At 35.5% G+C, this 17,291-nt stretch overlaps 1 protein-coding gene across 5 annotated transcripts; it reads left to right on the top strand.

Moving 5' to 3' along the window:
- Positions 1-351: 351 nt before the first annotated feature.
- Positions 352-16,913, top strand: si:ch211-244b2.3 (uncharacterized protein LOC557230 homolog). Of its 5 annotated transcripts, none has more exons than XM_041257317.1 (22): positions 445-612; positions 1,814-1,859; positions 2,040-2,172; positions 2,376-2,520; positions 3,296-3,416; positions 3,752-3,839; positions 4,610-4,694; positions 5,138-5,207; positions 5,740-5,818; positions 6,382-6,484; positions 6,987-7,107; positions 7,238-7,316; positions 8,095-8,197; positions 8,701-8,821; positions 8,952-9,030; positions 9,809-9,911; positions 10,414-10,534; positions 10,665-10,743; positions 11,522-11,624; positions 12,127-12,247; positions 12,378-12,456; positions 16,826-16,913. In XM_041257317.1, the coding sequence occupies exons 2-21, from the start codon at positions 1,838-1,840 to the stop codon at positions 12,449-12,451; spliced, it is 1,950 nt and encodes a 649-aa protein (XP_041113251.1). In that variant the 5' UTR covers positions 445-612; positions 1,814-1,837; the 3' UTR covers positions 12,452-12,456; positions 16,826-16,913. The 5 variants fall into 5 exon arrangements, with proteins under 5 accessions (XP_041113254.1, XP_041113251.1, XP_041113250.1 ...); XM_041257316.1 differs by lacking the exon at positions 16,826-16,913 and adding an exon at positions 12,842-15,732; XM_041257320.1 differs by lacking the exons at positions 12,378-12,456; positions 16,826-16,913 and adding an exon at positions 12,842-15,732 and having other exon boundaries at positions 352-612.
- Positions 16,914-17,291: the final 378 nt, after the last annotated feature.

Here is a 17,291-nt window from a genome sequence, read left to right as displayed (position 1 = left end):
TGCAACATTTCATCCCTGTGCTCTGCAACCAGCATGTTCTTGTCCACATGGGCAATGTGTCAGTAGTTGCAAACATGAGCCACCAAAATATTGGAAATGCACATTCAACACAATAGAAAATAATGCTCCCAAGACTGGCTTCACTTCTTGTAGCATTTGGAATTTGAAAACTGCATTTATTATATATAAAGAAGCTGGTCCGAGCACCAATAAACATAACAAATACAAAATTATAAAATTATATTACAGCAATCCTCTTCCACCTATCTATCATTCTGCCAACATGTGACCCTTACTCTGGGTCCCAGCAGTAAAAATAGGCTGTGTGAATTATAACAAAATTCATTTACTATAAATGAATGCACACACACTGAGGAGGACAGTCGGATAGCAGAATTTGTATTATGTAAATTAAGACCAGGAAGCAACTAACAACACAAAGTTCATATGCACGACTAGTCAGATTTTCAACGAAATAATTTCCTGGTGCAACACGTCATTTACCAATAATTGAAAGTGAAACTAAGCCTGTCTGTAATGCACCGTAGAAGTCACCGTAACACTGCCAACACCAGCAAGGGAGTCTGATCTGTGACAGCTAGCAGCAGAGACGTAAGTACCGTACATTTTACTCAGTTATTGATAGAACAAGGACGACACGAGTAAGAAAAAAAAGGAACAATTAAATTAGTAAACAAAATCAAAAAGTTACTTAGAAGGAAGAGGCAAAAATCGAACATGGGATTCCCTCGTGGCAAACGCCTTATTCAGACTATTGAATCTTTTAATTTGAGTGTTGGCGCTAGACTAGAATGCAAGTTTAAATGTTATATTGTAGGTCTAAGATTAATATTATATTTACATATCTTACGGCTCGTCATGAGCAGGTCCTGTATTCCCTTTCAAAATGTCATCCACAAAGCTCTCAAAAGTATTTAATACGCGCAGTAGTCATACAGAAAACCGAGCATTCAGATCTTCAAGGGAAAATCTTGTCAAAAATAATTCTTACAAAAATGTGTGTTTTGATGTGGTGGTTTTGGTGAAATCAGGCAGGTTATTGTATTTTGCTTCATAATAACTGAATATATTTTATTTAAAGTGCGTAATACATACAAACAGAAATAATGGAAAACGCAGTGTTACATTTAAAGTTGAATACACTGTAGATCTACAGTATAACAAAAATTACACAGGAACTCCAAGGCTCTGCAATGTGCTCCCTCGTTCAGGTGTATTTTGCTGCCATCAAGAGATAGCCTAGTATTTAGAATGTCTTGCTCTCGCAAACATTTCATGTTTTACAGTACGTGTCTTGCGGCTCTCGACCATATTGAAATGTTGGTATGCTGCTCGTAGGGTCGGGATGTTCGTCCATCCCTGGCATAGTTAGTACATAGATTGCTGTAATTGTATTGTTTACAAGCCGAGAATTTAGGTCATACTCCACCATTGTGGTTTAAAAAGGTAACGTTGGTCTTAGTGTATATGAAAAAAACTTGTAAGTAAACCAAAACCAAGTGACGTAGTGAAACAGCTGGGTCCAAAGTTAATGCTAGATAGGTGCTGATAAAAAAAAAAAAAAAAAAAACCTTGCCGTCATCATAATAAACAAATCTTACTTTCTCGTCCTTTTAAAAATGGTCTAAAGTACACAATCGGTCCACAGTGGTGTACGTTTCATACATTTCAACCAAAAATAACATACAGTAGTGGCTGCCAGGCATAAAGACTAAAGTCCTCAAATTGTTTAACCAAATCATATGTATGAAATGCATATCAATAATGAGTCACTCTGTCCTCCTAAAATTAGGTTTTTTTTACCAAGCTGGTGACGATGGCACTGCAGAATTCCACAGGTAAGGAACCTGTGATCAGTGAATGTCCTTGTACTGCAGTCTGATGGTGGTAAATATATATATATATATATATATATATATATATAATATATATATATATATATATATATATATATATATAAAGAGATACTGCTTTGGCATCTGATATTAAAGGGAAAATATTCCTGTTTAAACTTGCAGCTCAAGTAAAGCACTATCAGTGGATGCTTCATGATGGGAGTCAGTGGTTAAATCTGAATCATGATTCTGTAATAGAAACACACTACTGCCAACCAGGAGCACAAGGGATTGCCCTTTTCACATCTGATTATGGGTAAGTGTTGCTCTGTCTGCATGTTAATACATCCTTCTAACAGTCTTCTATTCCATTGTCTGTTCGGATCATTTGAAAGGCAACTACAGTAGTGCTGAAAAGCATTGCTGCAGATTACACATACTACACGATGTCATGTAACAGCACTCCACTGATTATAGTTAAAAGGGCATTCTAACATCATACTTCTTGCCCTTTTTTAGGCGCATTTTTCTTGATTTTGACAAGATGGAGATCGAGGGGGACCAAATGACACCCTATCGTCAAACCTCCTTGTCACCGGACGAAACGGAGGAATATTTGTGGTACTTCTTTGAGAACAGACGCTGGCATGAGTATGGTTCACAGGTGGCTGAGTAAACTTACATAAGGATATACATTTCCAAAAGTGCAACAGGGCTGAGCTGACAAACAGTAGAAGGTTTGGTACCACTTCTTTTTGTGCGGCTTGAATAAGTATATCATTGATGCACAGGTATTGAACTTGAGTTCCATGTTAATAAGCTGTCAGTAGATATGGAATAGGTGTGCTTGTGTGTATCCACTATTAAACTGCCTTTGCATATGTATGATGAGTATGTTTATTAGTTGGCAGTCTTCTGCTCTAGATTTTTTTAAACATGCAAAGGCAGATGTAAAACTTCTTGTCATACCCATATGGTTACATTTACCTATTGCATTATTAACTATTTAGAACATAAATGGGTAATTGCATATCAATGATATCTTGGAAGATGTAATGTTACGTAAGTATACTGAATTCAGGAATGTTCAAATCAGCAAAAGTCAAGTAAATCTTGCCACTGATAAGTCAACCACAACGATATGAAAACCCAATTAATGTGTAAAAGCACAGTAGCAATATTTAAACCTGATTTGTAGAAGCACATGTATCATCATCTACCAAATGCAGTTTACTTTAGAATTAGACATTTTAGTGCAGTAAATGAATGATCCATATGTTAATATTCCTAAATATCCCTGCTTGATTTATATTCAGCAATGCATTAGATAGCATCTAGAGTATTACCCAAATTATAAATTCATAGTCAATAAATCTTTTTTAACTCCTGACATATTTCATATGGATAGAGAGTTCTTACTTTGTTTTCTCTTTTGCAAGGGTTCTTCAAAGAAGAAAGCTTCAGTGACAAGCCCTGACATTGAGCAGCAGTACCAGATCAATCCTGAAGGGTCCTGCACGTTTACTATTGGAAACATGTCTTATTCCCTGAATTTTTCAGGTACTGACGGCAGGCTTTGATACTCATTGCTTTGCTTTGAGGAGTTGGAGAATTTGACATTCAAAATGATTTTATCAACAGTATCCAATTTATCCAGTTACAGTAATTTTTTTTAGTTTTCTGTTGTACTTCTTCTGAATGTTCTTCATATTTGAGAAAAGTGGCGAAGGCTAACTTAAGATAACATTAAATATAACTTAAACTGGTGTTATATTTTATGATTTTTTTTTTTTAACTTTCTCACCTTTTCATGATTAAAGTTACTCTCCTTATTTTTGCTGTATCAGAATTGCACATTTTTTGTTTTCTTTTAACAGTTCATTTTAATTTTCCAGCAATGACACAAAGCAATCTCCATACGGGAATGCAAAGGAGGGTGAGGAGACGGCCCAAGTACAATTCTGTGATCCAGAAAACTAGCAGGTTAGTAAAGCATATAGAAATATCATCTCCAAAACAAAAAAAAAAAAAAAATTGTCACTGTTCATGGCAAAGGGGGTCAAGAAGAGTTACTTCCTTGTAGGTAACATCTCTGATGGCAAAAAGCTCTTCAAATCAAACTTACCATGCAATGCTTAAGCAAAGCAGTGTTGGGCTTGGTTAGTACTTGGATGGGAGACCACCTGGGAATACTGAGTGTTGTAGGGTGCATGTTAAGCTCATACAAATATATATATATATATATATATTCATGGCAAAGTAATCTCAAAGTGTTGAACAAATCAGAATTAAAAATGTAAACAGAAACATAACACTGCACAAATGTTAGCAAAACAACAACGCTAAATCATTTATACATACTATAACATACAGTCGTAAGCATGCATAGGAATTGAACATATAGTGGCAACAACTTTTACTCAGAGAAGCTATCCAAATAGATCATGAAAGGGATAAGCCTTGTACTTCAGTACCTTGGTGAATACAAACCAAATACCTTGTTGAGTACAAAATGGACTAGAGTGGACTGGAAGCCAGTGGTACTTAGATGAGTCAAAATCAGAAACCAGTATCCAAATGCTTTATATAAATACCGTAACTATGTTACTTTCTATCTTTGTAGCATAGGAAACTTATGATTTAAAATACCGGTATGACCATCCTTACGTTTTTGCATTGGTTGTTTTAAGAAAAAGTTCTGGAATAATAAATGTTAACTACTAACTATATGTTTTACTATTTTGTCATTGTAGCTTGGCCAGTTTAATTCAGGACCTGAGCCTCTCTTCAACAGTGCCCCCTGCTGGAGATGAAGGCGTGTGGCGAGAACATAAAGCTGTTAGTTCAGAGTTTTTTTTTTTGTGTGTTGCATTTCCACTCAATTACGAATGCATCGACTCCTGGTTTTGAGAACCCTTACAGGGATCATTTAAAACAATTCAGACATACAGTACAATTATCCAAGTAACTGATTGAAATCACTAAATCCAATATTTTCAATCCTCCTAAATGTTCTTCGTGAAAGTACACTGATCTCACCATTGTTTACTGTATGGCAACATGTTTTCTGATCTCATCGTGTGTAGTGCATGTGAACTGGAGCAATTCAGCCACGACAGTGAGTTTCTGTACCCATTATGAATTGTACTCAGGAATGTTACAAAACTTCAGACAAGCATAAAACATTTGAGCTTTTTCTTTTGAAGGTAAACATTTTTCTGGAAGCTATAATGTTTTTCAGGTGTCTCAGAAGCATGTAACTGGTGTCATGTCTTTTTCAGAATGCCAGTGGAGTGGTTTGCTCGGTAAGCAATGATGATATTGAGCAGACCTATCAGCAGAATCCTCAGGGTGAGCTGCAGTTTACTGCTGTCTGTTTCAGTTACAAAAATGGGATCAGTCTGGGGTATTGCAAAGGCTGTTCTGTTAAAACTTTTGATGGATTCTTTAACATCCTTAAATAATTTTTTTGATACAACAAAAATATACATTCTTTACAGTTCAGTCAGAGGAAACAGCAGATCATAGATATTTGTAGGACCAAGTTTACCGTGTATATGTAGTCATTTTTTTGTTCCCTGTGCTTTTCCGTTACTTGTACTATGCATTTACCATTCTCACAATGTTGTAGCACACTTTGCTATGCTGTTACCAATGTATATGTTTTATAATGGCTGTTTTCTGGGAAAAAGTGCACAAACGGTAGAATTTCCCCAGCAAGGTGACTGGCAGAATGGTCTTATTAGAGTTGGGTGGTCTTGATGGTGTGGTTTGTATCATGTCACTGGTCACAAGGAAAGGGTTGTATCTAACCACATGTCTGTACTTTTTTAACATGGACGGTCAATACAAAGTTAAACTCTACCACCCTTTTTTTTTATAGGAATAAGTCAGTTCAACAGTACAAGTAGAACAAAAAGAGATGTGAGGCGAATACCTAGTGAGAACCAGCAGAAAAGCAGGTTCGTTTGTATTCATGTAACTATTATAATCTACTGTACTAGGGTTGCCAACTGTCTGGTTTAAAAAAAAAAAAAAAAAAAGAAAAGTAGGCAACTCTATACTGCACACATGTCCTGCAAGAAGGGATAACTATTATTAGGGTTTCTAATCAATCTTCAGCTGCAAACAGAAAACCACAGTGTTGCTTAGAGCCTGTGTTTTTGGTTTAAATTCAGAGAATGGAGGCAGTGGACAAGCCTGAATGCAGTGCTTTATTAATGTGCTGTGTAGGGTTGGCACCCTTTCTTAAGGCTGTATTCATATATACATTTTTATTATCAGATTGTGCAGGAATGTCTTTAAACCACGAAGCTTCAGAATTCCCCAGGTACTATAATACCAGACATCACTGAATGATTAGGCCTATTCTTAACATTAGTCGAAGACAGTGTGGTTTAATGTGCTACCAAATACTGACTAAAAATACAACTATTTTCCACCTTTGCTGAAGGGATTAACTTTAAAATACAAATGAACTGAGTAATACTTCTGAAGCTTTGTTATGTTGTTGTTGCTTGGACAGTTCTTTACAAGGCATGGCCCTTTCATCAGCGGCTCCCCCTGCTGGCGGCTTTGTCTGGCAGTTCAGAGGAGAAGAAGGGGTGTGGACAGAATATAAAACCAATGTAAGGTTTCTTTTTTTTTTACACATCATCCCAACTATAAGAATTGTGAATGAAGCCTGAATGTCTTAATGTATCACAGAAATTGTTTGACACCTTTTTTTGACACTGTAGTGCATAGTCTGTAGTTCCCTTTTCCCCCCATATTCTTTTAACATTGTAGTTTCCTCTTTAAAAACAGTAGTTTAGTCCGAATAATGGCCTACTGTACAGTTATATTATTCTGTGACAGCACTAGTATTATTCTGCAGTGATGTATTGATGCACTGTACCCAAACGCATACATTCAGAACTGGCACTTACTGACATGGTTGCTTGACAGCCACATTTCCTTTATGATATGTCCATAGTTTTAGGTTAGACAGAGGGCTTTAGTAATGTAATACTAAAGTGATATGACAGCTGTACATGCAACAGATGGCTTTTGACAGTTTTCAAATTGGTTTCCCGCACTATTGTCACAAGCAGTGTTTAAGTGATAAGATGTTTTGTTTTTTTTCCTCAGAATGCCTGTGGAGTGGTTTGCTCAATAACCAGTGATGATATTGAGCAGAGCTATCAACAGAATCCTCAAGGACAACTGCAGTTTACAGCTGGCCAGTTCAGTTACATGTTGGATTATTCAGGTAAAAACAACTTCAGGTCAAGTTAAATGGCTTTATATGCTGTCATTGTTTAACTGAGGTTATTTCTTTTAAGTTGCACTAGTTTAAAAAAATTATATATATTTCCAGCATGTTGTCTTATATTTTATAGGAATGTTTCAAGTAAACAACACATTGGGAACAAAAAGAAAAGTCAGAAGAATACTTTGTAGAAATCAGCCGAAAAGCATGTAAGTATGTACATTGGCGGGATTATGGGGGGCACTGGGCTTGCCTGTACTAGACTCATTGTAAAAAGCAATATAGAATAGCAATATTCAATACTGTGGAGATATGGGAGGGAATCTAAGGGAGAATGGTCTTGCTTATTTATTTGTTTGCATTAATAAAGAAAAAGGACTTGATCCCTAAGAAGAGATTGTGGTAAAGTAATACAAACACAACGTGAAGGCTAGCCCCGTCTTCAAATTAAAGACGCACAACGCTCAATTGTATACAAAACAATGTTGCCTTGTCAATTTGGAAAGGAAAGTAGGCAACTCTATACTGCACACATGTCCTTCAAGAAGGGATAACTATTATTAGGGTTTCTAATCAATCTTCAGCTGCAAACAGAAAACCACAGTGTTGCTTAGAGCCTGTGTTTTTGGTTTAAATTCGGAGAATGGAGGCAGTGGACAAGCCTGAATGCAGTGCTTTATTAATGTGCTGTGTAGGGTTGGCACCCTTTCTTAAGGCTGTATTCATATATACATTTTTATTATCAGATTGTGCAGGAATGTCTTTAAACCACGAAGCTTCAGAATTCCCCAGGTACTATAATACCAGACATCACTGAATGATTAGGCCTATTCTTAACATTAGTCGAAGACAGTGTGGTTTAATTTGCTACCAAATACTGACTAAAAATACAACTATTTTCCACCTTTGCTGAAGGGATTAACTTTAAAATACAAATGAACTGAGTAATACTTCTGAAGCTTTGTTATGTTGTTGTTGCTTGGACAGTTCTTTACAAGGCATGGCCCTTTCATCAGCGGCTCCCCCTGCTGGCGGCTATGTCTGGCAGTTCAGAGGAGAAGAAGGGGTGTGGACAGAATATAAAACCAATGTAAGGTTTCTTTTTTTTTACACATCATCCCAACTATAAGAATTGTGAATGAAGCCTGAATGTCTTAATGTATCACAGAAATTGTTTGACACCTTTTTTTGACACTGTAGTGCATAGTCTGTAGTTCCCTTTTTTCCCCATATTCTTTTAACATTGTAGTTTCCTCTTTAAAAACAGTAGTTTAGTCCGAATAATGGCCTACTATACAGTTATATTATTCTGTGACAGCACTAGTATTATTCTGCAGTGATGTATTGATGCACTGTACCCAAACGCATACATTCAGAACTGGCACTTACTGACATGGTTGCTTGACAGCCACATTTCCTTTATGATATGTCCATAGTTTTAGGTTAGACAGAGGGCTTTAGTAATGTAATACTAAAGTGATATGACAGCTGTACATGCAACAGATGGCTTTTGACAGTTTTCAAATTGGTTTCCCGCACTATTGTCACAAGCAGTGTTTAAGTGATAAGATGTTTTGTTTTTTTTTTCCTCAGAATGCCTGTGGAGTGGTTTGCTCAATAACCAGTGATGATATTGAGCAGAGCTATCAACAGAATCCTCAAGGACAACTGCAGTTTACAGCTGGCCAGTTCAGTTACATGTTGGATTATTCAGGTAAAAACAACTTCAGGTCAAGTTAAATGACTTTATATGCTGTCATTGTTTAACTGAGGTTATTTCTTTTAAGTTGCACTAGTTTAAAAAAATTATATATATTTCCAGCATGTTGTCTTATATTTTATAGGAATGTTTCAAGTAAACAACACATTGGGAACAAAAAGAAAAGTCAGAAGAATACTTTGTAGAAATCAGCCGAAAAGCATGTAAGTATGTACATTGGCGGGATTATGGGGGGCACTGGGCTTGCCTGTACTAGACTCATTGTAAAAAGCAATATAGAATAGCAATATTCAATACTGTGGAGATATGGGAGGGAATCTAAGGGAGAATGGTCTTACTTATTTATTTGTTTGCATTAATAAACAAAAATGACTTGATCCCTAAGAAGAGATTGTGGTAAAGTAATACAAACACAACGTGAAGGCTAGCCCCGTCTTCAAATTAAAGACGCACAACGCTCAATTGTATACAAAACAATGTTGCCTTGTCAATTTGGAAAGGAAAGTAGGCAACTCTATACTGCACACATGTCCTTCAAGAAGGGATAACTATTATTAGGGTTTCTAATCAATCTTCAGCTGCAAACAGAAAACCACAGTGTTGCTTAGAGCCTGTGTTTTTGGTTTAAATTCGGAGAATGGAGGCAGTGGACAAGCCTGAATGCAGTGCTTTATTAATGTGCTGTGTAGGGTTGGCACCCTTTCTTAAGGCTGTATTCATATATACATTTTTATTATCAGATTGTGCAGGAATGTCTTTAAACCACGAAGCTTCAGAATTCCCCAGGTACTATAATACCAGACATCACTGAATGATTAGGCCTATTCTTAACATTAGTCGAAGACAGTGTGGTTTAATTTGCTACCAAATACTGACTAAAAATACAACTATTTTCCACCTTTGCTGAAGGGATTAACTTTAAAATACAAATGAACTGAGTAATACTTCTGAAGCTTTGTTATGTTGTTGTTGCTTGGACAGTTCTTTACAAGGCATGGCCCTTTCATCAGCGGCTCCCCCTGCTGGCGGCTATGTCTGGCAGTTCAGAGGAGAAGAAGGGGTGTGGACAGAATATAAAACCAATGTAAGGTTTCTTCTTTTTTACATATCATCCAAACTATAAGAATTGTGAATGAAGCCTGAATGTCTTAATGTATCACAGAAATTGTGTGACACCTTTTTAGACACTGTAGTGCATAGTCTGTAGTTCCCTTTTTTCCCCATATTCTTTTAACATTGTAGTTTCCTCTTTAAAAACAGTAGTTTAGTCCGAATAATGGCCTACTATACAGTTATATTATTCTGTGACAGCACTAGTATTATTCTGCAGTGATGTATTGATGCACTGTACCCAAACGCATACATTCAGAACTGGCACTTACTGACATGGTTGCTTGACAGCCACATTTCCTTTATGATATGTCCATAGTTTTAGGTTAGACAGAGGGCTTTAGTAATGTAATACTAAAGTGATATGACAGCTGTACATGCAACAGATGGCTTTTGACAGTTTTCAAATTGGTTTCCCGCACTATTGTCACAAGCAGTGTTTAAGTGATAAGATGTTTTGTTTTTTTTTTCCTCAGAATGCCTGTGGAGTGGTTTGCTCAATAACCAGTGATGATATTGAGCAGAGCTATCAACAGAATCCTCAAGGACAACTGCAGTTTACAGCTGGCCAGTTCAGTTACATGTTGGATTATTCAGGTAAAAACAACTGCAGGTCAAGTTAAATGACTTTATATGCTGTCATTGTTTAACTGAGGTTATTTCTTTTAAGTTGCACTAGTTTAAAAAAATTATATATATTTCCAGCATGTTGTCTTATATTTTATAGGAATGTTTCAAGTAAACAACACATTGGGAACAAAAAGAAAAGTCAGAAGAATACTTTGTAGAAATCAGCCGAAAAGCATGTAAGTATGTACATTGGCGGGATTATGGGGGGCACTGGGCTTGCCTGTACTAGACTCATTGTAAAAAGCAATATAGAATAGCAATATTCAATACTGTGGAGATATGGGAGGGAATCTAAGGGAGAATGGTCTTACTTATTTATTTGTTTGCATTAATAAAGAAAAAGGACTTGATCCCTAAGAAGAGATTGTGGTAAAGTAATACAAACACAACGTGAAGGCTAGCCCCGTCTTCAAATTAAAGACGCACAACGCTCAATTGTATACAAAACAATGTTGCCTTGTCAATTTGGAAAGGAAAGTAGGCAACTCTATACTGCACACATGTCCTTCAAGAAGGGATAACTATTATTAGGGTTTCTAATCAATCTTCAGCTGCAAACAGAAAACCACAGTGTTGCTTAGAGCCTGTGTTTTTGGTTTAAATTCGGAGAATGGAGGCAGTGGACAAGCCTGAATGCAGTGCTTTATTAATGTGCTGTGTAGGGTTGGCACCCTTTCTTAAGGCTGTATTCATATATACATTTTTATTATCAGATTGTGCAGGAATGTCTTTAAACCACGAAGCTTCAGAATTCCCCAGGTACTATAATACCAGACATCACTGAATGATTAGGCCTATTCTTAACATTAGTCGAAGACAGTGTGGTTTAATTTGCTACCAAATACTGACTAAAAATACAACTATTTTCCACCTTTGCTGAAGGGATTAACTTTAAAATACAAATGAACTGAGTAATACTTCTGAAGCTTTGTTATGTTGTTGTTGCTTGGACAGTTCTTTACAAGGCATGGCCCTTTCATCAGCGGCTCCCCCTGCTGGCGGCTATGTCTGGCAGTTCAGAGGAGAAGAAGGGGTGTGGACAGAATATAAAACCAATGTAAGGTTTCTTCTTTTTTACATATCATCCAAACTATAAGAATTGTGAATGAAGCCTGAATGTCTTAATGTATCACAGAAATTGTTTGACACCTTTTTTAGACACTGTAGTGCATAGTCTGTAGTTCCCTTTTTTCCCCATATTCTTTTAACATTGTAGTTTCCTCCTTAAAAACAGTAGCACAGTCCGAATAATGGCCTACTATACAGTTATATTATTCTGTGACAGCACTAGTATTATTCTGCAGTTTTGTATTGATAACACTGTACCCAAACGCATACATTCAGAACTGGCACTTACTGACATGGTTGCTTGACAGCCACATTTCCTTTATGATATGTCCATAGTTTTAGGTTAGACAGAGGGCTTTAGTAATGTAATACTAAAGTGATATGACAGCTGTACATACAACAGATGGCTTTTGACAGTTTTCAAATTGGTTTCCCGCACTATTGTCACAAGCAGTGTTTAAGTGATAAGATGTTTTGTTTTTTTTCCTCAGAATGCCTGTGGAGTGGTTTGCTCAATAACCAGTGATGATATTGAGCAGAGCTATCAACGGAATCCTCAAGGACAACTGCAGTTTACAGCTGGCCAGTTCAGTTACATGTTGGATTATTCAGGTAAAAACAACTTCAGGTCAAGTTAAATGACTTTATATGCTGTCATTGTTTAACTGAGGTTATTTCTTTTAAGTTGCACTAGTTTAAAAAAATTATATATATTTCCAGCATGTTGTCTTATATTTTATAGGAATGTTTCAAGTAAACAACACATTGGGAACAAAAAGAAAAGTCAGAAGAATACTTTGTAGAAATCAGCAGTAAAGCATGTAAGTATGTACATTGGCGGGATTATGGGGGGCACTGGGCTTGCCTGTACTAGACTCATTGTAAAAAGCAATATAGGATAGCAATATTCAATACTGTGGAAATATGGGAGGGAATCTAAGGGAGAATGGTCTTGCTTATTTATTTGTTTGCATTAATAAAGAAAAAGGACTTGATCCCTAAGAAGAGATTGTGGTAAAGTAATACAAACACAACGCAAAGGCTAGCCCCGTCTTCAAATTAAAGACGCACAACTCTCAATTGTATACAAAACAATGTGAGGAACTAATTTTGAAACATTCTGCTTTGTGAACATATCAAACCTCTTAAAGTATTTTGATTATAATTGTCATCAAAAAGACTTAAAAGGATTAATTTCTTTCTCAGCTATGACGCAGACAAATCTGAGAACCTCTAAAACTCGACAAGTTTGGCGTCTTCAAAAGTGACCACTTTTGCAGAGATGGTGTTGAATTTTCTCCAAGTTTGGAGAAATTATTTTAACTTAAAATCAAGTGCATTCTCAATTTTAATTAATTTGAACAATGGAAAAGACTTCTTCTAAAGAAATGAAGTCATTTGAACATATTATTGTTTTTCTGTCTATATAGGAAGATAGGGTTGTGTGCAATTTTGTGATAGTGACCATCAAACCAAGGCAAGTGGCTGGCTCTAAACTGTGTGATCCAGTGTACTTGTAAGCATAGTTTACATGGATCTTCTCCCTTGAACTGTTATACAATAAAAGAGAGCATCAAGTAGCATGACACAAGAGCAGTACAAGAATCAAACCAACTGGGACCACATCAGTAGGATATCATTACATACTGTTGATTTAGGCTTCACTGCCAGAAAGATACCTAGACAGCACTCCATATTGTTTTAGGGGGTTACTTGATCTGTAACATTACCAGTTTGATTTTCCTTTTAGAAATTGGCCCCCAATATTGTTATGGTTGCAGTGTTAGAAAGACATACTAGTCCTGCACCCATGATCAACTCCTAATATTGTTGTAGATCAGAATTACAGCATCAGTGCAATCTGTTCAGACCTGATGTAGCAGGGGCCTGGTACCTCAAATTCCAGGCACATGGTATTCTTAAAGAATATACCTTAAAAAAAGGAAGTTTTGAAACCCAGGACTGCGTGTGGTTACCGGTTAGATATTCTTCTCCTGTTTTCATATGTGTATGTAAGGTAATACTTTGTGTTTGCTACATTAAACACATAATTATATGAATGCACCTACCCAAGTTATGATACCACTGCCAAAGTAATATTCTGTTGATCTCAGGAAATATACATACATTTCTCATTTTTATATATTTGCTCTGTGTGATGTTTTTTGTTAACTGATGTATAGATATGGTGGTTTGCAGAAAATGATAAATAATAAATAAATAAATAAATAATTTAACATTTCGATTTTTAACACGTTTTATGAATTCAGTCACATGGGTATTGGTATACACACACAAAACCCAAATATCCCTTTCAGACACGTCCTAAATGGTCTGATCCGTGGACTATGTGAAACAGCTATTTCACACATTCGCACTTTTTGTTATCTTTGTCTGAGAAGATTAGTCATACAGTCATCTGAGAGCAAACCCAAATGGATGGAACCTCCAAAAATGTTATTACCAAAACCTAGAAAAGGTTTCTAAAACATGAACCAATGTTTTCGGCACATCCATATTTATTTTAAAAAATAATAACTAAACATATATGAAAGTTCCAAAATAGTTTTTAATACCAGAGCCTAAATAGTATTTTTTTTTATTATTCAAAAATCGGAAAGTCCATGTCTCTTAGCAGCATCTTATTCAGACTTGCAAAACTACACCACTCTCATTCACAGTACATAATATGAAGACACATCACTGTACATTTATTACATCATAACTATCTGAAGCCTCATTTTATATACGAATAACTTTTTTTTTTTCAAAACAGATGTTAAGTACAACTATGTCATGCTTTGACTGTTCCCTTTTCATTCTAATTATACAGAAACCACACCAGACATTACAGTAATTACAAGACAAATTTATATGACAAGATAAAATTGAATGCATTGTAGGGATGTCAGAGAACCATTTTAAAATTTTACAAGAACTCTATTATTGGATGCACTGAAGTCACAGGCTCTCCGATCATACCTTACTGTCAGTAACCAACTAAGAAATACCAAATGCGTTGATAAAACCCAGTTCTTGAATTCTGCTAATGTGCAGTGACATCCCAAGGTTTTTAAATATTTAGTGACCTTCACCAAACAAGACAGATTCAATCTGGAAAAATAAAGTGTTTCACAACAGGTGTAAAATAGATATCTGAAACAAATAATGAACTTGCAATTATTATGCAACACACATTTCTGCATTACTCAGCATTTGTTGAAGCAGAGTCGTGATAATGTAAGTGCATGCCATTTTATTGCAAAGATTCACCATGGATATTTTTATTCACAATTTCAATGACTATCAATACTCTGTGTATACCCTAATAACACACAAAAAATTCTGTTATTTAAAAAAAAAAAAAAAAAAAAAAGTAATAAGTTTATATATTTCATTCACTTGATACGTCAAAGATATGTGTATGCGTTTAAGAATGGCTTGTCATTTTCCTCATTGTAGAAGTTCTCTAATTAAAACTGAAAATAAAATACCCAAATAACTTGCAAATGTCAGGAGTTTTTAATAACTTAGGGCACGGACATATTAAGATGTCAGTATCTTAAACAGATAACCGTGCCCACAAAACAAATTCAATACAATTAAGGCTCAACTGTACCCGAAACAATGCGCTTGTACAATTACAGCTATACCTCAAGGTAAGATGTCAAACAAAGTCTAAGTTTTAATTGTTATGAAAGGATTCAAAAGTGGTATGTTGCCATACAGAACTGTTGTGGGATATTATATTTAGGGCTTCTGAATGTTCGGTTTTAACCGATAAAAAACCCAATACAAAAAAAATGAAATCACTGTATAACCAATTAACACTGGAAAAACTGTTGAAATAGTTAATCCAGTCAAGCTAACCGCCCCTTACCCGTTAAAAATAAAACAAATATCCCTCCTTCCTGACTTGTATCTATAATTTATTCACTCTGAATACTTTAAACCCACCCCAACTACTGAGTGACTGAACATTCTTACATTTCTATTGGGAGACTGTGAGATTTAAAAGGTGATTACAATTAGGAATGGAGGCTTGGTTGTGCGATTTAATGTTGTATTACAGTTAAAATACACAGGATCTAAAACAGAATTGCAAATTGTGGCGAAATGTAAAAAAAATGCCTACGCACACAAAAACCCAGAATGTGCCTGTGACAATAAGGATTCCATTGTGGAAGACAGTAAAGGAAAGAAGGTACAAATGAAGTGCGCAAGTAGCATCGATTTACTACTATACATTGATAGAAAGAAAAAAAAAAACGCCCAAGCATTTTGTAAAGTAACCAAAAACAATAATTTCATATACAGTATATAAAAAGAGAAAGCCCTGGAAAAAAAAAGATTTACATAAAACTCAAAAACAGCTAAAAAAATAAGCACCAAAAAATTTAATTAATAAAAACCTGAAAAACAGAAGCCCTAATTATATTTGAGTACTTTATTACACTGGGACATATACTGTACATTTTCCTTCAACTTTCTGCATGAGAAACTTATAAAATGTTAAAAGTGGAAAGAACTGGAAAGTAACAATGCCTGTTCAACTGCCTAAGCAACGGACTGATCACATACAATGAAACTATTTTTTTTTTTTTTTTTTTTTTTAATTTCCATATCAACAAGATAGTATGATCATTTCTACTACAATGTAATAAAATATCAGGATTTTATCTTAAAGGCAAGTACATTTTTACAGATATAGAATTCAACTTTGAAGCAAAGGCATTCATTAGCAATGTCATCTGGTCCCAGGTCCGAGAAAAAAAAAAAAAAGTTTAATTCAACAAATACAGCATAACTGTGAGTAATGCACTGGTTTTCCCACAAAAATCACTAAACACCAAATTACAATCTATGCACCAGTAACACTACTACTTCATAAAAACATTTTATGTTCAAAACCTGTATTGCATTCATAGCATAAGGCCTTGTGGTATCTTGAGCAGCAACCAAGAAAAAAAAAAATGACTGAAAAAGTATTCTGATAGTGTTACTGAACAGGCTGTAGGGTTTAAAACACAACATTACTTTCACTAGCTTTTAGCTTTGTTGAATGTTTTCTTGCAATATCGTTTAACCCAAAATCGCAACTGTTTTGATATTTTTATTAACATATTCCTGGTCAGTTACCAACTGGGAACCAATTAAATGTTTCTGATTGAACACGTTGTATTTTAACAGCCAATTCAGAAGACAATTTGACAGGAAGACCCGAAGTATAACCAATGTGGACTGACCATGGATATGCTAACAAAAATACAGAAACAAGTCGTGATTATGTTGAAAAAGACACTACAAAAATACAAACAACAATGCACTGTATTTTAGACCCTACAGCCTGTTTAGTAAGTCTTTTAAAATCACCTGAATTAGAGCTGAAAAAAGCTGGAAACATAAATAATGCATAGTATCATGGATGTGCTGCAATGTGCTTTAAAGTATTTTCATCTTGAAGGCTTCATATGTCTCTGGTGTGGTAGATCTATCAATGCTACAGGATCTAAACATTATTGCATTGTTTATAATAAAAGCTGCTGTTACTCAAAACTACACACAGAACTTTAACTGAAGTTTCTTACTGCTTTGTAACGTTTCTGTAAGAGGATGCTGTTTTCTGCTCTTGAACATAAAAGCTGGTGTTTGCCTG

This window comes from Polyodon spathula, chromosome 8 (genome assembly GCF_017654505.1).
Source record: "Polyodon spathula isolate WHYD16114869_AA chromosome 8, ASM1765450v1, whole genome shotgun sequence".
Taxonomy (NCBI): domain Eukaryota; kingdom Metazoa; phylum Chordata; class Actinopteri; order Acipenseriformes; family Polyodontidae; genus Polyodon; species Polyodon spathula.
This window is presented reverse-complemented; position numbering and strand designations above follow the sequence as displayed.

What these genes read in the sequence shown, in the direction of transcription:
- si:ch211-244b2.3 (XM_041257317.1), top strand. Translation starts at nt 1,838, where the DNA reads ATGGCACTGCAGAATTCCACAG. An exon ending in AGAAATCAGCCGAAAAGCAT is followed by an intron (nt 7,317 to 8,094) that starts GTAAGTATGTAC and finishes TTGCTTGGACAG; the next exon opens with TTCTTTACAAGGCATGGCCC. An exon ending in TTACATGTTGGATTATTCAG is followed by an intron (nt 8,822 to 8,951) that starts GTAAAAACAACT and finishes TATATTTTATAG; the next exon opens with GAATGTTTCAAGTAAACAAC.